Source organism: Dreissena polymorpha, chromosome 4 (assembly GCF_020536995.1).
Source record: "Dreissena polymorpha isolate Duluth1 chromosome 4, UMN_Dpol_1.0, whole genome shotgun sequence".
Classification (NCBI taxonomy): Eukaryota; Metazoa; Mollusca; class Bivalvia; order Myida; family Dreissenidae; genus Dreissena; species Dreissena polymorpha.
The window spans coordinates 102,194,016-102,220,524 of record NC_068358.1 but is presented as its reverse complement, the minus strand read 5'-3'; the positions used below and the strand labels follow the sequence as shown (position 1 = coordinate 102,220,524).

General features: G+C 36.9%; 1 protein-coding gene across 1 annotated transcript; it reads right to left on the bottom strand.

The window, feature by feature from the left end:
- Positions 1 to 586: 586 nt before the first annotated feature.
- On the bottom strand, positions 587 to 24,568 carry LOC127877800 (inverted formin-2-like). The gene is made up of 14 exons (XM_052424051.1): positions 23,981 to 24,568; positions 17,332 to 17,447; positions 16,065 to 16,224; positions 14,312 to 14,490; positions 11,972 to 12,051; positions 11,114 to 11,652; positions 10,634 to 10,803; positions 9,449 to 9,613; positions 8,107 to 8,364; positions 7,713 to 7,894; positions 7,347 to 7,467; positions 6,107 to 6,237; positions 4,698 to 4,804; positions 587 to 2,696 (listed from the first exon to the last, which is right to left on the bottom strand). Exons 1-14 carry the CDS (start codon positions 24,399 to 24,401, stop codon positions 2,545 to 2,547), a joined length of 2,781 nt encoding a protein of 926 aa, XP_052280011.1. The 5' UTR covers positions 24,402 to 24,568; the 3' UTR covers positions 587 to 2,544.
- Between the last annotated feature and the right edge of the window lie 1,941 nt (positions 24,569 to 26,509).

Here is a 26,509-nt window from a genome sequence, read left to right as displayed (position 1 = left end):
AATCAGGGAGGACACTTTCCGCCTGAACTTGATGTTTGCTAAGAAGAGACTATCTGTAAACGAAAAATACCATAAAACCGAAAATGACAATTGACACCTTACGCACATGCATCAAACCCCCTTTTCACAGCGCACGGTCCATATTATGTTTCGTGCCTTTGTTATGTATACTGTGTTATCAGTCTGCAGTCAATTTCTTGCTATCACGTATTGCAGTATCACCCATTTATCATCATATGAGTCGCGTTATGATAAAACTTGGATAAATGCATGTGCGTAAAGTGTCGTCACAGATTAGCCTGTGCAGTTCGCACAGGCTAGAACTGCACAGGCTAATCAGGGACGACACTTTCCGCCTTAACTGGATTTACGTGTAGAAGAGACTTCCTTTAAACAAAAAATACCATACAAGCGGAAAGTTTCGTCCCTGATAAGCCTGTGCGGACTGCACAGGCTAATCTGGGACGACACTTAACGCACATGCATTAAGCCCAGTTTATTCAGCAAGCGTCTCATATTAATTATCTCATATTAATTAAGTTAGAATAAAAAAGGACATATGGCTTGAGTGAGACTTTTTGTTTGAACATTTTTATTAATATCCAAGCAATAAATAACAATAAACGAACACATATGAATAATGTTATTATATAATATGATGAACTAATATATTTACATTTCATCTCAAATAATTTTATATTACGTAGGAAATGCAAATATTAATCAAGTATAAAATAAGCATCACACATAACACAAAAGAGCATATGAAAAATATATAGCTATAAACACTACACAATATTTGCACATTTTGGCACCAATCGCATCAACTATTTAGTAAGGAGCATGTCGCATGCAAACGAAATGCCCTTAATATAAAACAAGATTCTATATGAAAAGAAAAAAAGATTCCATATGGATGGAATCTTTTTGTCTTTACATACATGACGTATATTTTGATTGCGCTTAACTTCGATAACGATAAAAAAAATAGTGGAATACCTTTGTGTGTTGTAGCCGTTTTTTCTTGTCGTTAGTTTCTTTAGAATCACTTTTACCAAACGACTTATATAAGAGAAACACTGGTGAGGAAAACAAAATAGCTTCATCAAAGGATGATACATCTCGACGTTACTAAATTACGAAGTCGCGTAACAACTCGAATTAAAACATAAGAACGGTATTTCGTATCATAATGTTAAAAAACATTAAAATAAAAGAATTAAAAAACTACGAGGTATGACATGACCATTCCTCAAAAGTTTAAAACACAGTTATAATATTGTTTGACTAATGAATAAGGTATCGTGTGCATCAAAACAAATATATATGCAATAGTTAGTGTTGTGATTTAGTGTGTTTTAATAAAAGACAGATCTTGACAAATACTCAAAAATCTTCTAAGGAACAATAGCTATTAAAATGGACGTAAGATTATTACATTTTTAGCATGTTTTAACAAGAAATAAAAGTCATATTTTATTTATTACAATCATATATAATTATTCGAAGAGATTGTCTTACTAGAGATTGCTTTCAGAGCAAGCCTGTGCAACATTTCTGCAGGTATGTCCTTTATAATATTCAAAACACGAATATGTTTAATTATAATGGGATTCAAAATGGATAGAAAAAAATGATACAATTACAGTTTTGAAACATGCGACCAAAAACTTTCCGTTTGAGTTAAGTAATTTGATAAGTGTGTATTCAGACTGTACTTAGATTATATGACAGCAATAAGGAAACAATATTCAATTGCTTTACCTATTGCTTTCCTTTACTCTGAAATTTACAATAGATGTATAACAGTATTTTTGTATTGTTAATCGTATTGTGACATGATATCCATGTGGAAAGAATGATGCGACAATAAGCTTATTGAGAAGGGATTTTATAAATAAAAAACTAGTGTCAATGATTAATATGAACAAGATTTATCTTACATTAACACGAAACTTATGTAGTCTGCACTTATAATTTAACATTCTTAAGTATCAACAATGAGCATGTCGTTAAATCTGCTGACAGCAATAATAAAACACGAGCATTAAATTGAACTGTTTTTATTTAAATAAGTACACAACTGAGCGACGTGAAGGTACACGACACTCATAAAATGAGCCTCGCTCTGATAAAATTGGGTTAAGCGCGTGTGCGTAAAGTGTCTTTCACGATTAGCCTGTGTAGTCCGCACAGGCCTATCAGAGACGACGCGCTTCGCTTTAATCGGATATTCGCTTCGATTAGACTTCCTTTAAACGAAAACTAAAGAAAAAGTTGAATGTGTCTTATTTTAAAGCCTGTGCGGACTGAACAGGCTAATCTGAGACGACACTTTGCGCATATGCATTAAACCTCTTTTACACAGAGCGAAATTAAAATATATATTCGTTTGCATAAACGTCTAGACTAGAAGCAGTTAAAAGTGAACACAAATTTCAGCGCATTTAAATATGCTCAGCTTTCGTATGCACGTCTTTAAACCGGGCGCGTCTGAGCGGATACACGTCATGTCCCTCACAGAGCAGGAATCCGTAAGGAAGCTCACTTCGCTCCTACTGATACGGGGTCGGCGGTTGAGTTCCCCTTGCGCGTAGAGGCTCGCCGCAGTACCTTGCCCTTACGGATCTCATTCACGATGTTGTCGACGATCTTCCGGTCCCCAACGATCCCGGACCGATTGCTATGGTCACCATCTGTAAGGAATCGTAAAATGACTTTCGGGAGCATCGTTCTGAGAAAATGGGGTTTATGCATGTGCTTAAAGTTTCTTCCCTGATAGGCCTGTGCATTCCACATAGGCTAATCAGAGACGTCACTTTCCACCTGAAATTGATTTTTGCTAAGATAAGAGTTGGTTTAAACGAAAAGTACCATACAAGCGGAAAGTGTCGTCCCTGATTAGTCTGTGCGGACTGAGTTGACACTTATGGCACATGCATTTTACCCCGTTTTTTCACAGCGCGACTTACATGTATTCATAAAGTCACTTCATGTTTATTACCCAAGAGTTTACGTTCCTTGTTAACTACTGGGTATTATAGAGTTTACTCGTTCATAATTAAAGTAAACAATAAAACCGCCAATCAAGGGATCATACTCAAGCCAAATTTCTATTACATAAAGACTTATGATATCAAAGTTGCCATGTATATATTAACATTAACTTAGGCAATGCCATTTAAAAGCTAGTTGGTTTCGTCTATAAAATATCGAGAATGTTACTAGTATTTGTTTTGAATTGGCTGAACTGTATCATTAAAATAAGATTCGTTTACGTAAACATCTTTTATATGGATAGAAAAATTTAAAGATCAAGAAAAGTGCATACAAATTATTTAGATATCTGTCTTAGTACGGCCTTTATTAATTGCGAAAAAGCTATAACTTTAATGTAAACCTATTTATTTTAGGTCGACTGCATAGAAAGTATAAGGCTCATTTTAAATGTGTCTTGTTCTTATCAAACTGGGCATAATGCATGTGTGTAAAGTGTCGTCCCAGATTTGCCTGTGCAGGCCTGAATTGGATTTTTGCTAAGAAGAGACTTCATTTAAACGAAAATTGTCATAAAAGCGGAAAGTGTCGTCCCTGATTAGCCTGTGCGGACTGCACAGGCTAATCTGGGACTGACACTTTACGCACATGCATTGTGCCCAGATTTCTCAGAACAAGGCTAAAATGCTCTCGAGTTCGTGTCTTGGGATTAGAACCTGAACAGTCTATGGTAAAGATCTAAAGAACGCTCCAACAGTGGGGATCGAAACCGTGACCTCCCGATCGCTAGACGGACACCATATCATCTACGCCAGGGCGACTTATTAATTATTTATTACGATATATTACTTTATATGTTATACTAATACCTTTGAAGTTATGTAAAGTCTGCATGGGAACATAGTTACCACCATTTAATGCACTTCGATTAACCTTTTACCGTTGTGTTATTGAACTAAGAATATTCCACAAAACTCCATTTTTGCCAGATATAAGCCATAAAAAAAAAAAAAAAAATTCATGTTCAATTTCTGCAATTTGCTCAGTGGCTTTGTGAACACTGTTGAGTGTGTATAGCACAACACAGCACGTGTACGGAAGTTATACCGCAGTCATGCATTTAAATCCTTATTGAGAGAAACAACTCATAATCCGAGATAAACCTTTGTGTTTCTTAGCCGCCCTTCACACTATTCACGTCAACATGTTTCTCAGCCGTCTTTCTCCATATTCATAGCTTTCTGTTTCTCAGCCACTTTTCACCCTTCTCATACATTTGTAATTATCATCCGTCTTTCATCCTACTCATACCCTTGTGTTTTTCAGCCTTCTTTCAACCTACTAACACCTTTGTGTTTTTCAATCATAGTTCACCATACTCGCACCTTTATATTTTTTCAGCCGTAGCTCGCCTTACTCCTACCTTTATCCTACTCGTAACCTTCATGTTTCTCAGCCATATATTGTCACACTCGTACCTTTATGTTTCTCAGCAATATATTGTCCTACTTCGTAAGTTTGTGTTTCTCAGCCGTAGCTCGCCCTAGTTTTACCTTAATGGTTCTCAGCCGTAGCTCGCTCTACTCGTACCTTCATTTTCCCCAGCCATATTTTGTCCTACTCGTACCTTTGTGTTTCTCAGCTATCGTTTACTTAACTCGTACTTTTTTGTTTATATGATATATTGTCCCCAATCGTACCTTTATCTTTCTGGGCCGTAGCTCGTCTCCTCAGATCCGCCTTCTCCTCGTTCTGTTTCCATGTCACCATCTCTTGCTGGCAGTTCTTGATCTTCTCACAGAACTCTCTGTAAAGATATGACGGCATGAGCCCCGATCTGGGAAAATGGGGCTTAAAGATAGTGTGTTTAAATGTCGTCCCAGATTAGCATGTGCAGTCCCCACAGTCCCCACAGGCTAATCAGGGACGACAATGTCCGCAATTACCTGGTTTTTGATAAGAAGATACTTTATTTAAACGAGAAATACCCTACAAGCGGAAAGTGCTGTCTCTGATTAGTCATGCGGACTTCAAATGGCAATTTCGGACGATACTCGACGCACATAAATAAACCCCGTGTGCCCAGAACGAGGCTCATATCAAACCAAAAAGCGTTTTCCACAAAGTAAAAGGGGCTGTATCCGTCAATCTCAAAAAACAAAAAAACACTTTTTACGAACAGAACGGCATCAATAATAGAACCTAAACATAAGGATATAAATCATGTGCCTGAAAGAAGATGATATTAAGCACGGAACTGAAAGAAGGATTGAAAGACAATGAAACCAGTCTGTTAACATTTCGATATCAATCAAATCAACCTGATAAATTTAAAAATATAAATAACAGAACTTCAAAAAAAGTAACGGGATAAAGCTTAAACGTAAATCACACAAAACTCCTTCAAGTATAGATTAAAAGTAAATCACAAAACTTCCTGAAAGAAGGCTTGATAATTCATCAACAACAAAAACGTGAAAGAAGGCTTGAACATTAATAAATTAAAAACTCCGTGGACGAAGGATTGAAAATCAATCATGGAAATCCGTGTAAAAAAAGCTTGAAATTAATCAAGAACTCCGTTAAAGAAGGCTTGAATATCGATAAAAAAGAACATTTAAGAAGACTTGAACATTCATCAAAGAAATCCATGACAGAGAAGACTTGAATCGATCACAAAACTCCATCAAAAAGGTTTAACAAATCAATCACATAACGCCATCAATGAAGACTTAAAAAATGAGCTCACACGAATCAGGCTTAAAAATAAATAACAGACTCATTGATAGAATACGATTTAAATCACACAATTTTATAAAAATAATTATAATAATATCCGAAAGACTATGTTTTACAAGAAAAAAATCTCTATATAGCTTATGGTATAAATCAAAGAATACCCTGATGAAAAAGGTACGAATTGGAGATATGATTGTGACTTTAATCCAACGTACTTTCTTAGAATATTATCATTTATTTGAAAGTCATAATTACTTTAACGATTATGATATTCAATAACATATGTGATGATTTAATTAATATTTAATGCTTAGATCGGGTATAATGTATTTTTATCTTATCATGTTGTTCCATACAAAATAAAACATACCTAAACGAATCTAGAAATTCGTCGAGTTTAAAGGATTTCTCGTTTTCACAATAGTGCTCAGCCAGTTTCGTAGACAGCGTCTTCACGCGCTCGATCGCTTCATCGACGTCGTCTATATCACTGGACGCTTGCTGCGATTAAAACATTATCCATAATAACATGAAATAAGATTTTGGTATGTTTACAATAATCAATTTAAGACGTCCATATTATTATACATTTTCAGAAGATGGGGCCATCCGCTTTAACAACTTAAATCCAATTAATAAAGGTGGTCTGACACCCATGGGTTATTACAGTAAGGTGGCTGACACCCATGGGTTATTACAGTAAGGTGGTCTGACACCCCTGGGTTATTTCAGTAAGGTGGTCTGACATCCCTGGGTTATTACAGTAAGGTGGTCTGACACCCCTGGGTTATGTCTGACACCCCTGGGTTATGTCTGACACCCCTGGGTTATGTCTGACACCCCTGGGTTATGTCTGACACCCCTGGGTTATGTCTGACACCCCTTGGGTTATGTGTGACACCCCTGGGTTATGTCTGACGTCCCTGGGTTATGTCTGACCCCCCTGGGTTATTTCTGACACCCCTGGGTTATGTCTGACACCCATGGGTTATTTCAGTATATGAGCATTGCTCTGAAATAACTAGGATTATGCGCGTTTATAAAGTGTCGTCCCAGCCTGTGTGGTATAATCAGGATAATCAGGGACGAAACTTTTCGCATTATGGTATTTTTCGATTAAAAGAAGTATCTTGTTAGCGAAATAAAGGATACGGATTAAGTGTCGTCCTTGATTTGCCTCTACATGCTTCACAGGCTAATATGAGACGACGCTGTCTAAACGTTCATTAAACTACGTTTCCCCAAAACGACAAAAATATGTATTGGTCCGACATAAAACAGTGTAATTTCCGATACAGAGTGTATACTATTCCGTATTTGTAATTCTACTTTAGGGACGGGTTAATAAAATAAATAAGGATGAACTCATTCTTAGACTTTACAATAAAGAATAGAGTTAAAACCAAAAACTACATCCGGTGTTTGAATATATAAAGTCTACCACTGGTAATTATGTGATTAAGAAAATATCTCGCATTAATAATGATGTAGACAGAAAAGGGTAAATGTGTGACTCAACATTGAAGCAATGCTTGATAATTCAATTTTAAAGAATATTCTTTATTCTTGGACAGATGTCTTTGGTAAATATGGCCCGGGTAGTGAACTACCTTGATGAAATCTGAGGACTGCGTTTTCACGTCGTCGTCGGCATGTTCAAGCGCCCCCTGCAGGCGGTGTACATTGGCTTTCAGCGTAGCGAACTCGCCCATCATGCCCTCCAACGTAAACCTGTAATGTAATAATTTTATACACGGACATACACTCAATAAGTATATACGCAGTGACTGAAAAAGTTTCAAATTCTGGTAACTTTTTTCATCAAGCCTACCATTCAACTCGACTTGAACGCATTTAGGGCCTAAACTTTCTTGCGATCAAAATTCTGGGGAAAAGCCACAACCAGCCTTACATACAAACTAATGAGAGCAAACCTTTTCAACTCTGGTAACATTTGTTAATCTAGCCCGCATTACCTGGATGCTTTCTGCAGCGGGTCGAGTAGATCATTGACGAACTCGAGCGCGTCCTTGTTCTTCCTTTGCGCCTCCTCCACAAGCACGTGCAAAAGAGTCATCTTTGGTGCGTTCGATTTCGTCATGAGTACCTTGTTGAGAGAGCTGATACGGAAACCGAGCGCGCCCCCTGCGCTACTGCCCTGAAATATTTCATTGAGCCTCGCTCTATTAAAATGGTGTTGATACACGTGCGTAGCATGTCGTCCCAAATCAGCCTGTGCAGTCTAAACAGGCTAATTAGAGACGAAATTTTCCGACTTAACTGAAATCATAATTGTGTTATTGCACACGAGATATTTTTTAAAATAAAAATAAAAATATTAACGAACCTTCAATCATGAATTATTCTTACCGTATTTAAGAAATTCCCGGCGTGCAACACCAGACCCAAAAATACTTTCAGAGATTCCGTATCCATGAGTTTCCGGCAAAGCGAGGTCAGCATCTGGATGTTCGGGCGGACGGACCCGATCTGAGAGTTGAAATCGCCTTTCAGGATCATAAGCTCGATCCTCAGTTTAAAGTCCGGAAGTTTAATGAGCCCGTGAAAGAACTTCTCTGCGTCTCCCAGGCGCTCAACATCCCCCTCGAAACCCAGAAGTTGGTCGGCCTGAAATAAATGTTACCATGCCAAGTAATTGATGGTCTCAACAAATACTTTAAATTTACTTGATTTTGTTTATATATTTATATCGGTATTTCCTTTTGTTTATATTCATAATTATTTTATTATTGTTTACTAAATGCTTCGATGTGACGTCCCCTGTTAAGCAAGTTGATCCTTCATTGCATGAAACACCCTGTACACACCGACAAAGTGGGCGTTGTAACGCTGCATCTGCACGACGACGCATATACACGAGCAAATGCCTGTTAGCAACGCATATATATCAGGGTTCAGGATCACGTGACTTAATGGGGTTCACAAATGGATGTTAATGGATGTAAACACACCGGTAAGTGGTGCTATTCTCAAATAACTTCTTTAAACATTTTTCTGAAGAACTTCAACTAGTGCTTAAAAAAACAGTTTTTATGCGGCTTATGGTAATGTGAAAAACATCAGAATTCCTTCATTTAATTAGCCTGTGTTCTTGTATACACGGTAATGCTGCACGCAACGTAAAATTTTGGCACCGATTTCAGACGTATTCAATAATGTATTCTTAAATCTTAAGATATCGGCACAAACTGCAAAAACAACTGTATTTTATGATTTAAGATTTTTGCAAACAAATTTCAATAATATATATGCAAAAATAAACTTTTTAACAGCGTGTTTTCAATCTGTCCAACCCGCGTGAAAACCCTGTGGGCCCCGTCGATCCTGCATCCTTATATATGGACAATACGAAAACAGCATATGTAGTTGCGTGAATACCCTAGAACTAGCGCCTTTCTAGCTCATATATGAGCCTCGTTCTCCGGAAAACTGGGCTAAATGCATGTGTGCAAGGTATCGTCGCAGATTAGAATGTGAAGACCGCACAAGCTAATCAGGGACGACACTTTCCGCATTAAACATGATTGTGAGACTTTCTAGAAACAAAAGGAAACATAAATGTGGAAAAGTCGTCCATAATTAGCCCGTGTGGACTGCACAGGCTAATCTAGGACGACACTTTAGGTCCAGTTATCCAAGAACGAAGCTAAAATAATTAAGGAATGAACACTATGCGGCATGATAAAGTTACCTCATCTTGGCTTGGAAGTAACTTGTGCAGTCCCTTTAACTTCTCTACGCCGAGTGTCCGCGCCTCCCCGGACTTGATGAGATCGATGATGACGTCACTTGGTTTCCGGAACTGCTTCATGAAGATGTTTATGTTCATGCTTTTCTTAGGATCTAGAAGTGTAATCTAAAGTAAGATAAAAAAACAAATAAAAAACATAATATAAGATGAAAATATATCAAACATAAAATCAAATAGAGTTCCAAATCGTCATCATGGTACAAATGGCAACAAATAAGAAGTAGAGCTGAAAAACGCCATCTTAACAAATGAGCCCTGCTGTGTGAAAAGGGGCTATAATGGATATGCGTAAAGTGCCATCCCAGATTAGACTGTGCAGTCCGCACAGGCTAATTAGGGACGACACTTTCCGCCTTAACTGGCTTTTTGCTAAAAAGATACTTTGTTTAAAAGAAGAATATCATAAAAGCGGAAAGTGTCGTCCCTTATTAGCCTGCCCAGGTTAATCTGGGACGACACTTTACGTACATGATTAAACCCCCTTTTCACAGAGCACGGCGCAAATGTAGTTGTTATGGATTCTGCACTGTTACCTGATGGTCTCGTGATTCATCCTCAACTAAGGAAAGCATTCAATATCTCACAACAGAAACAAGGCAATGGTTAATCAAGGTAACGGACCAGGGCCCGTCTTCACCAACCCATTCTTTGACTTAAAAACATACAATAGACTTTTAATCCATTTATGCCTAGCGTCTAGAAAACAGGCCTTGTAAAACAGCGGCGTCTCATCTGGGTCTGCGCTGTTTGCTTAAAGGAATTTCTGTAAGAAATATTCTAAATATTGAAATAAATATACTAGACATCCCTAATGTTGGAAATGAATTGATCCAATTTAGAGGGATGGGAGAGTTCACTCGGCATAAATGGGTTAATCTAGAAACATTCGATCAGCGTTTGCTACCCCTGGTGATAGCGTCCTGAACACAATGGTCTACCTGAGGAATGATGCAGATAGAGGTAGTTAACGACAGTCGTCTGATAATATAATTAACTATTAAATATTCCAATTTCAATAATATTCTTAACCGTAAACTATGTTTAAGACGAATTGGTGAATTTGGGGACATCGGGGATGACCCAATAAAAGAAGACAGGCTCAATAAGCATAAGCGTGCGGCTTACCTCTGCATTTTGAGAAGCGCGTCTGTTTCCGGTGGTGTTGTCGTCTGTTTGACCGGAAGTAGGTTTTGCCACGTGGGCGACCTCCTTCTGGGAGAAGAGTTCCTCCAAACGGCCGTACTCAACATCAATGGAGTCGCCCATTTCGTTCACTTGACCCCAGAGACATTCCTCTGCAAAATGAGAGCAAATACAAACCTCTGTATAATATGATTAGAGGCTTTCCGAATAAATGTGTGGCTTCACATGGTGCGATAATGCATTTACATGTGTGTATTTGATATAAAATGTGTGATAAAGAATTCCGACATACTTAAACGGTTGGGCTCCATATGTTCATCTTATTTATAATACATTGAGACAAATGAAGTATTTTAAAAAGCATGTTCTTATGCGTTTTCACGTGTCATTTTAAAGCGTTTTAATATTTATAAATTGGTGAAGAAGGTATCGATCAACGATTGTCGCTTTAACTGAACTTACTTTTCAAGGAAAATAGTGGTATCTTATTCCAAGGCAAAGTCTTAACCTTCTTAGACGGTCTTGGAGTACTTAAAGGTTTGAACGCTGATTCGACTGCTTGCATAGGTAGGCCCGCCCCTCGGGGCATGCCTGGAGGTGGCGGAGGTCCCATTCCTGGGGGTGGAGGAGGTCCCATGCCCGGAGGTGGGGGTGGTCCCATCCCTGGCGGTGGGGGAGGGCCCATCCCTGGAGGTGGGGGAGGGCCAATCCCTGGGGGTGCGGGAGGGACCATCCCTGGCGGTTTTGGCGGTGGAGGGCAATGTGGTATTGGAAACGGGGGTGGAGCCGGCGGGCCCGCTGGAAGGGGCGGCGGCAACGGTGGCGCCTGATGTGTTGTAAGTGCGTCTGATAGCTTGGCATTGTCATCAGTTTCAACAGTCTGGATTTCTTGGTTCTTTGTTTGTTTCTTGTCTTCACTGCACTGCGCGAGTAACTTATCGCCGTCCTTAGCCGTCAATGCTTCCTGTGCAAGGCGCTCAATTAACGTCCAAGTCGTCTCACTGAAAACATCAGAACAAACCTGTCTCTATTATAGAAGCTTTTTTTAATCGACATGTAAATCAAACAAATAAAAGTGTAAGCAGTGTGATATAAGGTAATTCTTTCCGAAAAATGATTATATTTTTCAGTCAAAACTGCTTCGTTTTATTCTACACACGTATATGGCAATGAGGTAACGAGCAATTAAAATATGTATTTCGTATAAAAGTTTTATACTAAAACCAATACATTACACAGATCCATCAAAACAATATAAAACTTCATAGCATTCATCGGACTCGGAGCACTACTTTCTGCAATCCACGGTTGCTTTCTCACCTCTGTGTGTTGTGCGGTTCTATCTGAAGTAGGGTGTGCAAAATGCCCAGAAACGTTGCGTTCAGTGGCGAACCCTGTACCTGATGGCAAGAATGATGCAAATTATTAACTACGCACATATATTTCTTCTGTATAACCATTATTTTTGTGGTGCAATTAATTTTTGTTGACTTTGTTTTTTACCGATCCAAGAATTGTCATAGGAATCCAAAGGCATTCATATATAACGTAATCAACGCGCATACATGCGTCCTGTTTTGCAATCCAGATAAATCCAGAAATAACATAGTCAGTAAATAATATTTTTAAACAACGAAATTTCATGGCCAAGAAAATAAATGGTTGCACAGTAAGCTGTATATGGGATAATGTTCAACTTCGCTGAAAAATGTGGTAAGTGTGTACCTGATAGCAGATAATTAAATGAAATTTGATACAAGTTATGAAGTGGATACAACTATACAAGTGGTAATGTGCAATCGACTTTTAAAGTGGTAACTTATATTTTACTATAGAAAGAAGCATAGTAATCTTTACTTTACAAGGTGTAAAGTGCATTTAAATTAAAACATGATGATGCTTTTACTATTCAAATGGTAAATTGCACTTAACAATAGCTAAATAAGTGTTAACGTGCATTTATAATAAAACGTTGTAGTGTTGTTGTTGTTTTTCTAAGCATGCGGATAAATACAATTTACTATAAAGGCGGTTAAATACACATGATTTGTAAGTTTTTTATGTGCATTTTTAGTTCTTTTTTTATTAAACAAAAAACAGTATGTGTTAAATTGCAATATTACCATGGGAAAAAGAATGTGCGTCTCGCTCAGAAAAACGATGCCTAATGCATGGTCACCTGCGCAGTCAGCACAGGCTAATCAGAGACGACACTGTCCGCTTTGATGGTAGTTTTCGTTTAAAGGAATGCTCTTCTTAGCGAAAATCAAGTGCAGGCGAAAAAAGTCGTCCCTGATTAGCATGTGTTGCCTGCGCAGACAAATCTGGGACAGCACTTTACGCACACGCATAAGCCCACGTTTTCCCAGAGCACGACTCATTGTACTTCTAAATGTCGCATTAGACATAACATATGCTAAAATTCAGTTATCTATACTGATTATATAGTGCATTTAATAAATGAAATGTATTAAATAAATAACATTTACCGTGTTACATACATGTACTATATAATGTATTCATTTAGTTATTATCACCAGATCTAACTAATATAAACACGTGTTTGATGCTTAGAAAATTTGAATATTTTAACTTCTTTTTATTTAAGCAAAATGGTCGCAACAATGTGTAAACCTGTTGATTCTTTTATTTAACAATCAGACAAATGTCAGATTAATTACAAAGGCATTATCTGGCAATAACCTATACCAATAAACGGCAAATGTATTCAAATGCGCGCGTCGCATCAATTAAATACAAAAGCTTTGAAAACAACCGATCGCTACCATTATTGTCGTTGTTAACGACCAACCCTCGACATCTCTATAGAATTTCAGGTGTTATCATCGGTACACACTTTGCCTTGTTAACGAGATAATTTCTCTATGAGTCAATAATAATGAGCAACAAAACATGACAATTAATTTCGGTTATTTTGTAGATTTATATGTATATGTTGGACTTTCATTTCAGATAATTACCTATTATATTTACGTATATATTTTTTAATTCAATGTAAGCATAAGCGTATCATAAACCAAGCGATGTCAAAAAGATTGTAGATTAACGCATACGGCCCGGTTAGCTTACTGCTCAACTTAGGCAAAACGACCAAGTTATGTCATTGTCAATGTTAGCATAATGGTCCGGTAATGGCATAGTTTGCTTTAAGACAGAGGCGCGCACATGCCGATCATTGCTTAATTTAGGCACAAGGGAACGAGCGGATAATTCCTAAATTGAAGCACAACGGTCTTTGCTTAATTTAAGAACAATTAGTCCGGTTACTCATGAATAAATTTTAGCGCAAGGGTCCGGTTATGCAACTGATAATTTAAAGCACAATGATCCGTTTTTGTCTGCTTATTGTTGATATAAATTCTCCACAAGTGTATAGAACAATAGGTCACTGTGACAGAGACTAGTGACTATTGGATTAATAAAGTCATAATGCAATCTGTACTCAGTGAGCATTTTACATTAACATAAAGGACACACTTATTTGTACGTAATCCCCATTATTGCGAAAAGTTTATTTTGTCCAAGATTATTGAAGAAAATATGCCTCATCAATGCCCCACATAACTCAAAGTCCGCAAAGATAGATTCAGTCAAATATTTGCGAAGGCATATATATGACCAAAACAAAAAAAGTTTTACCTTCTTATAAATCGCGGTAAATACGGACTCTGGGTCATTGATGTTGACGCTGGATGACGTCATATCCTCGACCGCCTCCTCGTCCGCATGAAACTCGTCCTCGAACACTTCACACTGCACGTGCAACTCAATATCATCTTCGCAGCGAAGGGAGGTAATCGTGTCGAGCAGATTCAGCGCTGAAAGAGTAGCAATCCTTGACATGATTCTTCAAAAATTAACATGTATGGTTTAAAATCTTCACTGAATACTTTTCATTACAATGAACCAATAAATATTAAATATTAATTTAATAGTCATTGAGGTTATCTGTTGGTTTTATTTTAACCAACACGTATTCATTTCAGAATGAGAGATATTAGTAGCATTCGGTATTATCAATCATATTTGTCGAAAATGGCTTGATCAAGTTTGTGTGCTGTATAATTATAAAATTATAGTTTAAATAAATTAGTTGAAACTTATTTTAATTACAATTAAATAGCATGCATTTACAGTCCAAAGTTGAACCAAATGTTACTCACAAAACAACTGAGATGATTTAAAGCTTCCGCTTAAAACCATGATATATACAAATTCACAAACTAGAAATGTACAGATCAGCGATTGTTTGAATTCAACGACTAATAAAAATTGTACACTGTTTTGGACCATTATATATGCACTACAGCCAACGCTTTGAGGGGGGAAGCATTTTTCATTCATGACAATATTTTAACGCTCTCATCTAAAGAATGTGTTACAAACTATATAACTTCGCTAGGTCACAAAGGTCCGAGCGCTCAACATAGAAGATTGCATGATCTTTTAAGTGGAGGTACTTGTAAAGTATCTACTTAGGACAATTCTACTTCCGTTCTATACGAATGCGCATGCCTAGTTCATGGGAAAGATGGGAGTGACACAACCTCTAAACAAACGATATACTGTCACAGTTTGTTAGAATGAATTGCAGAGATATTTTAGTACGTGGGTATTTCAACGTTTATTTGATGTTGTGCGTGCGGTCACTAGTCCGACGCTAAATTTATCCAAGCCAGCCGCAAAGCAGTCTAAAACAAGTACATAACTCGACCTTACTGCAGACGACACTTATAAACCTTTTAGGCTTCCGGTGTTCCAAAAAGTGTGTGTGAACAAATGAGACGTGTTCTGAGATAACTGGGCATAATGCATGTGCGTAAAGTGTCGTCCCAGATTATCCTGTGCAGTCCGCCTAAATTGGATTTTTGCTAAGAAGAGACTTCACAGGCTAATCTGGGACGACACTTTACGCACATGCATAATGCCCAGTTCTCTCAGAACACGACTCAAATCTACTTCATGCGTAGATTATCAGACGCTAAAAAACGATTTATTTTCCTTTCATCGTGTTCAAAATAAAAGAACAACAACGAATAGCTCAACTCTTTTTATGAATGTATAGTACGAATATAATTACATAATGAGGGTAGTAACGCGGACATAGTTTTTATTGGGAACTCGGAAAACACTTCTGTTCCCTCTAATTTAAAGCAAGTAAAGTATACATGTTCTTAAAATAAGGGGTGATGTACTACCATTCAAATTAGAATTACCCAACTTATTGTCAATATGCGAATATTGATGTTGGTAAAACGTTGTTCGTACCTATAGAAGTTCCAAATACAGTCTAATATTTCGTATTGAGTTATGGCTGGTTTTGCTTGATATGTTCGTGTCGCGCTTGGGTGCACAGGGGGTCCGTCGCAATAACAGGAAATGACGTACTTACCAAGAAACTCGTTCCGGATTCGCAGACGGTCTCGGATGTTCTCGTTGGCGAAAATGATTGAATTGATCAGCGCCATGATGGTGGTGCGGTAGGTCGTCAGCTCTGACGTCCGCAACTCGTGCACGAGCAGCGACATCCGGTACTGGAGCTTCTGCCAACTCTAAAAGAAACAAGTGGTTGTTGTTGTTTTTTAATTACAGTTGATAATTGTATTATATCTGAACAATTGTTTGTGTATTTGCTAATCTAACCTATTTAGAGATATGTATATGTTCTCTTATACATATTAACATTTTCTCACTTGTACTTTTTATAACATCTATAACACATTTAATTTATTTGTTCTTCGTTTAAATATGTAAACAACGGTTTTTAATATTTGAAATATTATGAATATTGACACATGTTTCGAAAGAGTGCAGCAAACACTGCACAATGGCGGATGAGGATACGATATGGAAATGCCGAATGTAGTAGATGTAGTATTCAATGTATAAATTTTAATATGTTCCATTACCACAGCACGTGATCAATCAAGACCAAAGATATATTAATAAATATATATAGATCTTTGATCAAGACGTATTACGAATGGCAGCCTCGGCGCTAAGACAAAAATGTTTTTATTTTTTATTTTCTCTGTTTGATTGTTAAATGCAAATCTAGAATTAAAGGTCAGAATTTTACTGTAATGACTTTTAAATAACAGTTTAAAATTAAAAACTCTTTCAGTAAATATGAACGAATTAAAGGGTTTGTTCCAACTAAGACGGTTGCGAAGTTTACAGATAAGATTACACTTATTCCGATCACCCATAGGCTCCTATTTTGAAAATGCAAACTTTCCAAACTTGTTCTTGCCTTTTGTATACATGTGTACTAGTAAATCAAATTTTGCGAGAATGGTATCTTTGTGAAGATGGTTCCGTTCTCTTCCAATATTTACAATCAAAAAGGAACATGCTTGCAACTTCTGAGAAAGAAAAATTTGCCCAACTGTAAGAAAACATGGTTTCAGCAGAGAGATTTCGACTTAAGCACAGTACTTTAATAAACGCACCCCACACGTTCATCTTTCAACGTAGTCTCCTATGAAATGCACCAACATGTTGCAGCCACAAATATGATACATGAAATAACAATAAAAAGCATAGATGTGATCGCTAAATTGCCTTTAAACCAGAGGATAAGATGAACTCTCTAGAAATAGGAAGACGTTCGACCACGGAGGCAAAGAACATAATTTAGTGGAATGTAACCTACATACCCGGTACCTCTCCAGCGCGTCCAGTGTGAGATAATACCCGTCCTTGGAGTAAACGCAGAGAGCGGAGAGCAGCTCGAAAATCTGCATCTTCACCATAATGTTCTTGGTCTCGAGGGCTGAAATTAAAACATGTATAAGTCAAGAATCTGACAACCATTTTGACAGCTACTTTAGAGACGCGTTTTGGGAAAACTTGGCTAAAAGCATGTGCGAAAAGTAGCGTCCCAGAGCGCACTGGCTAATCAGGGACGACAATTTCCGCCTGCATTTAATTTTCGTTTTGACTAAACCTACTTTAAACAAAAACTCCATACAAGCGGAAAGTATCACGCTTGGTATGCGGATACTTTGATAACAGATGGCACTTCGATACCAGATAACAACAAAAGCCACGCGCGAGAGGTAAATTCATCAGTTTTTTTTAAAGTTATATCATAAAGATTAGTTTTATAGACAAGGCGCATGGTCAAGTTTATAAATGGTGTATCCTTTTCTATTGCAAAGAAAAACATCACGGAAGAATGGAAGATTTTTCCCCCAAAAAATAGAAAATTCGGTCGGAAAACAGCATAAACTGGATGAACAGTAAACATTTCAACAAAATAACACTACTTAGAAATATTGCAAGAAATTGTTTGATATTCCAGCATGTAGAGTAATCACTGTGCGCCAAATACTGAAATTTTGATAGTATTCCATGAAATATAAACGAAGATAGAGCATGTTTTAATAGGTGGTATTCATGAAGTTGTGGATACTTTGATTCCCGATAAGGCCGATATAGGGCACTTCGGATAACAGAGACTTTCAACAAATCGGGCACTCTGATAACCGAGTTTCATCTTCTACCTGAAATGCATTTATGTATATTATGGCTATTCTTACCAAACATTTTGAAGTACGAATCAATTTGCATTGTCAAGCCCCACACATTGGGAATCTATGCATAACGTAATTACATACACATGTAAAATATAACCAATGGCGTTGTTCGTTTTTAAAATTCTTATTATTAATAACTATTATAAGTGCAAATTTAAAATAAGATTCAAATGCTTATTTCTGAAGTAATATATTTCGAGTGACTACCGAAAATAATTGTCTAATAATAAACTTGTTTTTAAGTGGTAAATTGAGATTAAGAGAATTGAAAATACAATGGATCATGTGGATCAACACGACTGTGATCAATTGAACTTAAAGCAGGACTCTAGATAAGGGGAGCAAGGGGTCTTAAAGCGGCCAATACACCTCATAAAATCCTTTGTCATTGGTGCTCGTTAGAATTGCATCATGAAGACGATACTAATGCGAAGCCACAGAATTTAAAAGAGATTGGAAAACTCCCTTTATATTGAGCTCTACTTATAGGAAGCACTTCCCTTTACACTTCCATTTTATTTTTTTATTATCATGTTCCAAAGGGATAAGAACATGTTTCGGTAATTCGTTTTTAATTTACGTCAATACATACATTTTTATTTATTGCCTGCTTCCTATAGCAGTATTCCACAGCGAATTCTGCATTTCTGATTCACTAAATAGAGTGTGTTATATCTGGTAAAAAGTGTCGAGTTATCTGGAATCGAAGTGCCATTGTCTTTGAGATGATCGGTAAAATAAGTGTCCATGACAATTTGGCATCCGACTCTTAAAACATTCGAATTTACTCAAATACGTTATTCAACTAAAATTTAACATGTTGTAACAGTAATGGACTTATTGATCTTTTATTTCGAATAGTTGGCACGCTCTTGATTTATTTCCAAGTATTTTCATTTTGTTGAAATACGTGCTGATCATCGCACTCATGACGATTATCGATGATTTTTTTTCTCTTTTTTTATAATCCACTGTTTTTTTCACGACTTTCTTGCTCCGCAATACGAAGTACTATACCATTAATCGACCAAACAATGGTAGGTGTCGGAAACCCAAATGAACAGAACATAAATGCAAAAAAGCTGAAGAACTCAACTCTCGCGCGTGGCTTTTGTTGTTATCTGGTATCGAAGTGCCATTTGTTATCAAAGTATCCGCATACCCGGCGTGTGATTAGCCGTTGCGGACTGTGTATGCTAATTTGGGACGAAACTTGGCGCACACACATGAGACTTAGGCTCTCTACAGCTACTGTACACTGAAACTTATGCCCTAGTCCACACACACATCAGGTGAAACGTGCCTTTCAACGATCGACCAAAATACAAAAAACGCACCTAAAGCGGTAAAAATAAAAATAAAACTGTTAAGTATTCACAGTATAGTTTATAATAAACTACAAATAAGGTACATGTATACACAACGTCTTCGATTTGCAATAAGCGCTTTTAAACATATTCGTAGTAAAATGTTATTCTTAAAAATGAACTATTTTTCATTGAAATAAACGTCGTCATTATCTTTCATTACAATTGATTACAATTTCGCAAGCATTTACTTATTTTCAGTATTTTGATGCAATTAGGTATACCCTTCTTATTTTCCCTTTCAGAATATTGGATCGATTCGAGTGCTTATATTCATGAAAGAAATTATGTAAATACGAATATTTTAACAAAGTTCACACCTGATAGTTTTTCAAGGTTTGTATGACATGCATTTAACAATGGTCCATTCTTTTCACCACAGTTGCAAGCCTTGAAATCTACTGTTAAACACTTGTTTTGCATTTCTATATTCTATCTTCGTTAGGTTCCTTTTCAACAGATCAATTTTTCAACAACGTTATATATGATATGAAAATAGTGTTATAATTTAAGTTTGGGCAATCATATATGGGCCGTGCGTTGTGAAGAGGGGGTTCAATGCATTTGCGTAAAGTGTTATCTCTTCGTTTAAAGAAAGTCTCTTCTTAGTAAAATAACAGTTAAGGCTTAACGTTTCGTCCCATATTAGCCTGTGCGGACTGCCAGGCTCATCTGGGACAAGACTTTACGCACACGTACGAAACCCTCTGTTTACAGAGTGCGGCTCATATATACACAGTAAATCATCAGGTTCATCAGAGCTAGAGAACTCTTGCAAAAGCATGTGGTCATTTCTGTATACCAATGAACCAAATGCCTAACAGTGTGAAACACAACACTTGCTGTCGACATGCGGCATAAATATATAAAATGACATGAAAGTCAATTAAACTGGGGGTCACCACCTTGGAAACAGTAAATGTTTTAATTTATTGCAATTTAAAACTAGTTAAAACTAATTTACCTCATGGTATAACAATTCACAATTGTATGGAAATAAAAGAGGGTACATTCCAATTAAATTACTACTTTAATACCATTTTCTGATGCAAACCAGAGCAACAAAATTATAACCCTTTGAGAACACGATGTATAGACACTAAACCAAGTTATAAATGCATCTCGTCTTTGTACAAAAAGCTTTAGACGAATAGCATCATAAAGTTAAAGGTTCAAATCATCGTAATGTATTTTCATACCAACAAACGCATGGACATATGCTACACGTGTTCGCGAATATAAAGTTATATAATTTCTTTTTATTCCGCTCTGTAATTCTTCAATACTGCACATTTGATGAAGAATACACATTTATTCAAATGATATAAATGTATATATTTGCGATAATTGCATATCAAACATTTTGCAAGAAAAAATCACTGCAATTTCTGAGCTTTTTTTAAGAATTGGTCGTATTTTCAATAAAATCATACTTACAACATATACTTAGATCTATAAAACTGTTTTGATTTCTACCAGACGAGGTGTGTGTATATATTTCCATATATTTCTTTACGTGTTAATGCATTTGACAATTTAATCCCGTTTTTTTCCGATTGTTGAACAAATTTGTGGATTTTTTTCTGTTAAAGTGAACAAAAATAGCACATGGTAGACCGTTGACGCTCTTCTTCAAAGAACATCGAACGCCTACAATTAACATAAGTCGTAATATAGAGTACTTGGATACATTTAAATTACAATCCTTCCACAGTATGAACATAAGTAAATTAAACCGAGCAATTTTTCATCAATTAATCATGCAACATGAATACATTCATCCGTATAATGCTTGCTTTGTGACTAAAATCGCAATCGTAATATATTTGCATCGATGATTTTGGCCGACGGACATAAGATTAAATTTCAGTGTTTTTTTCACTGTGTTCAATGGTTTTACTATCTTCGTTTCACGCATGGACATCGGCACCTTTTACTTCAACATAACATACGAGTGTGTGTAATATATATATATTTTTAATTTATATTCAAGTATCACACCAAACCATTAGTTCCTTACACGGTTTATTATTTTAAAATTGTATGTGCGTTCACAAATTCAGACTACATTATTGCCTTTAGTCTGCGGAAACAGATTGCTAATGCATTAAAAACACACATAAACAACCACAATATTGTGGTCATACAAAATTCGTGTTCCGTATCGTTTCTTACATCGATGAAATAATTGAACAAATGTATACTAAACATATAGCAATCACTACCTCCCAAACTTGTTTGCGGTTTTCAAGTGCGACTGAAGTTCATGATTCAGATATGTTATCAGATTATTAGGTAAAAAAATGTTAATGTGTTAATAAAAACGTATAAACCGTTATCATATCTTCACCAATCTGTTTAACATTTTTAAGTCGAAGTTTTTTTCAGGAAAAATAATTAACCCATTGATGCCTAGCGTCTAGAAAAAAGGCCTTGGCAAACAGCGTAGACCCACATGAGACGCCGCATGATGCGGCGTCTCATGTGGGTCTGCGCTGTTTGCTTAAAGATTTTCTGTAAGAAGTATTCTAAATAAAGAAATAAATATACTAGACATCCCAAATGTTGGAAATAAATTGATCCAATTTAGAAGGATGGGAGAGTCCACTAGGCATAAATGGGTTTATAACAGGACGATCTACATATCTGTATCGTAAAACGAAAATCATGAGAGTGCAAAGCCTAATTATTGTACAACCAATGTAGATATGCCAATATGCGCAGTATCACTTGTGCGCAGTCTGGTAAGAACCTACCTTGTCCACTGAGAAGTCACATGAGGCTTCGTGGTGTTTTTAGCGGACAGGGCAGCTCCTGCTTAGACTGCGCAGGTTGGTCTAGAGCTACGCTGGTGGTTATGGTATACGGCATAAAACCCTTATTCACTTGACGTGGGTCAAATTATACATTAAATTTATGCGTAAGTGTCTATAGTATAACAAATGCGCGTAGCGTTTTAATCGGTTTCACAATGCGTTGACAAATCAAGCGGCTAATGAATATTGATGATGCTCTCATTGTTTCCTGAGGTTTTCACTTTCTATTTTACTGAAAGTGCAAGAGTCGCATTAAGTCTAATGTATTAACTATGTTTTCAGAACATTTGCAAAATGGGAAATTGAATGATTAAATTACTAAAGCTATGATGAATAAATTATCTAACGCACTTTGTTTATTTTCAGGTTTCAATGCATCTGTCGGGATTTTATCAGAGTTAAGTATCGAGGAAATCAGCCGAAAAAAGTTCGGCATTTCGAGCACTCGGTTTGAAACAGGTGCGTTGTGCATCAATCACAATAAGAACCGTTTTTCGATTGCGATTTCCTTGTAATGGTTTCTCTAGACAACCGCACTGCCTGTTTCCAGAAACATGTATATTGCAGGATGGACTGATACATGCAGGATTGTGATTCTAATATTGATGCGATTGAGCGCATCGTCCTGATGTTATTAGTACAAAGAATGCAGACATGATGACGCAGCTGATGGTACATGTTAATCACTATAAGTGATTGGCATATATGAGTTTCTCTTTGATCAAAAACAACTAAATGAATAAGCGTAAAATGTCGTCCCAGATTTGCCTGTGCAGACCGCACAGTATTATCAGGGACGAAACTTTTTCCGTCTAACCTAGATTTACGTTTCGAAGAGACATCCTTTAATCGAAAACACTGAATAGCCTGTGCGGGCTGTAAAGGCTAATCTGGGACGACACTTTACGCACATGTATAAAGCTCGATTTTCTCAGAGCGCGGCTAATATGTATGCTATGCTATGCTATTTTATTTTGTGTAGTTATGATGTCGGCACTATATTTAACGGTAGATAGAGAAGTTATATGTTTTATCTAATTTTTTTTAATTTGTTCTACCTCATTTTATGGAACATCTATTACCTTATTAATCATCAAAAAAACTCTTATTAATGCAATCATTGGTAAAATATAGCTACCCAATGGTAGTAATACAAATACACGAACCACACTTACACATATAATAACACTTTAGCAAAAGAAGCAGCATTAGGATGAGATGAGAAAAGTATTCTGGTAGTCTATATTCTAAGCATTTGTGGTGCTCTTCATACGTGATGATAATATAATTGATAGTGATGATGATGATGATGATGATGATGATGATGATGATGATGATGATGATGACGATGACGATGATGATGATGATGATGATGATGATGATGATGATGATGATGATGATGATGATAATGATGATAATGATTATTATTATGATTATGATTAGGAGGAGGAGGAGGAGGAGGAGGACGATGACAAATATTGACGCCATTTCACAGGGATTTAATTGACATACTAATGGATACGCAATCAATGCATGACGGCGTTTAATAGTTATGAAACTGAATAGCAAATCATGCAATTTTACCTGCGGCAAACCTGCGACCAAATATATTGTCAGTCTTTCCCTTCAATTTGAGCAAACAGTCGATGCCGGTCTGCGAGTTCACCACCTCGCGTATACACATTATGCACTCCATCTTGAGCACCATGTCGGATAAATGAAAGCCTTGCATAACGCTGAGATCTTTGAGGCATTGAAGTAACAGACCCAGACCGTCAAATTCCAGAAACTCTCTCATCCAGTCCTTGTCATTCAGTTTCACGGCCCTGCGGAGTTTTGCCAAGTTTTGAAGATTCGGGTTCCGGATCCAGTATAGAAAGTTGACAGCATCCCCTAACCCGTTTGCGTCATTACCCGCGTCGTCATCGGATGAGTTCGCCCCCATTTCTAGCGCAAGCATGAAGCCATCCGACCGGTGTCGCTTTGCCCTTTTCTGCTTTCTCATGGCGAACCTTGTTTGTTTCGCGCTTAATTCCTTTTGGCCTTTTATTGGTTCGCTTATATCACCTTTAACTTGTCTCCATTAAGTGTGTGATTGTCGGTACTTGGTTTGGTGCTTTGAATAGTTTCATTTACCTGTTGGGGACCAGGTTTCAGATTAATACCAGTCAATCGTGACGTCACGTTTGTTGGCACGTTTGGTATTTCCGCGTCAGTGTTTGCAGCATTCTTTGTCAACTTCTCAATACAAGTAGCTTTTTTATCGCTGTTCAAGGCACTTTCACCACCAGCTTTAGACTCTGTTTTTGTTCCTGAAAATTTACTGAGGTGAATGTCGTTTGAAAGCCGACGAATATTACACGAATCACTTTTGGCATTTGTGAAACCAGTTTTAGAATCGTACACTTTAGTTCCCGATTTCGCAAAGGTTTTATCCTTCTCGGCATCAGCTACTGGCTGTTGGAGCTTACTTAAAACAGGTGTTGTCACATTAGCAATTTCAGTTTTCTCCTTTTGTCCCTTGCTCAGGTCTTCAATAGGCGTGCCTTCCTTGGCTTTGAAAATCTGGCGAACCTTAGGTCCAGTCCCGAGTTTCGGTGAGTTAGGGGCGGAGCTGTTCTTCTTTTGAAGATCCGCTTGTAAAAACGGATTCTTCCGAAGTTGAACTATAGAAGACATGGCAGCTTATCTTTCTGTTAAGTTCCGAAGATCAAATTATCGTACAATATATTAATTGTGCATATATACACTTTTGCCAAAGTCTTTTTTCGTCAGAACTTGTTAAACTTGACACGTGAACCTAAGTATTGTATTATCCCTTATGACGTTGGAGAATAAGTGCACAGACTACCACAAAAACCAAGTACGTGAAATGCTTATAAAATGTAGCTTCTGTTCCAATAATTCACATTTTCTCCTGAGCGTTATGGCGGTTTCAAGTCGAAAAACATAGCATGCACGATCATTCACGATCAATCAATTTCATTTCATAAATAAAAAATAAATGCATTTCAACAAAATTAAAAAAAAAACGTATCCGTATGTGAAATGATTACTCATCCATTTTGCTTTTATAATAAATAACATTCATTTAATTTTCATTAAGAAATTAATGTGTGTTCAAATTTAGTTTTCGCAATTATACACTGAACGATTGTTTCATTGACTGTAAATTCGTATGTTTGTCCGTGAACATTCCGTTTTCACCACATCTGAAACGATAAATTACTAACCATGTTTCACCCTCGAATAGTTGTAATGTTCCCCAAATCGCTTGTTTTCTAAATAAATTAGACGCAATCACTCGACATCGATGAAAGTGGCCTCTCATTACAAATTCACGCGACTGGGTTTCAATTTGACCAGACCGGCTTTATCAGTTGTAATTCGAGCCTTGGTAACGATAAGCCAACGAGGTTAATTGGGCTCAACAATTAACGAGTGTCAATGAACTAATGCCCGTTGTGATGCATTACTATTGCATGTGAAAAACACATGTTCAAACAACTTCTGAAAGTATCTTCTCGAACGCAACAATATAATCCTTTATTTCCCGTAGAACATAGATGTCATGACATCAGCACACGTCTATTCCTTACTACACTTTCACACAAGTAATTATATTCGATTACGCTGAAGTTCTCTGATTGAAAGTCGGTTTCTCTAAACACACACACACGTAATAAATAATATTACAGTCGATAAATAACAGAAGTTGTACGCTTTATACGCAATACCCACAAAACATGACCCACACATCGTCTGAAAGATTCCAATGCAAAGGTATTTCGCAGTGAAGTATTCCTTCGAGTATTTTTGTTGATCCACAAAGTTACTGATGTTTACGTACTTCTCTCAACATTCCATCCGCGCGTGTGAGTCAGGGCTGAAGAATACATCGCATTGCTTGAATACGTCTGCTGCAGGGGAAGTGTTCGCGCTCGATCAAATTCGCGTGTCCATCAAATAATCCTAATTATTATTATATGATCATATAAATTATTCTGTAGTATTATGTTATAAATAATCATTAAACTGTTATCAAATCAATCATTTTTTAAAGTTAGTTACTGCAATTTCTCTGTGTTTTCGGGCTGCCTCTTTTTTTAGCCG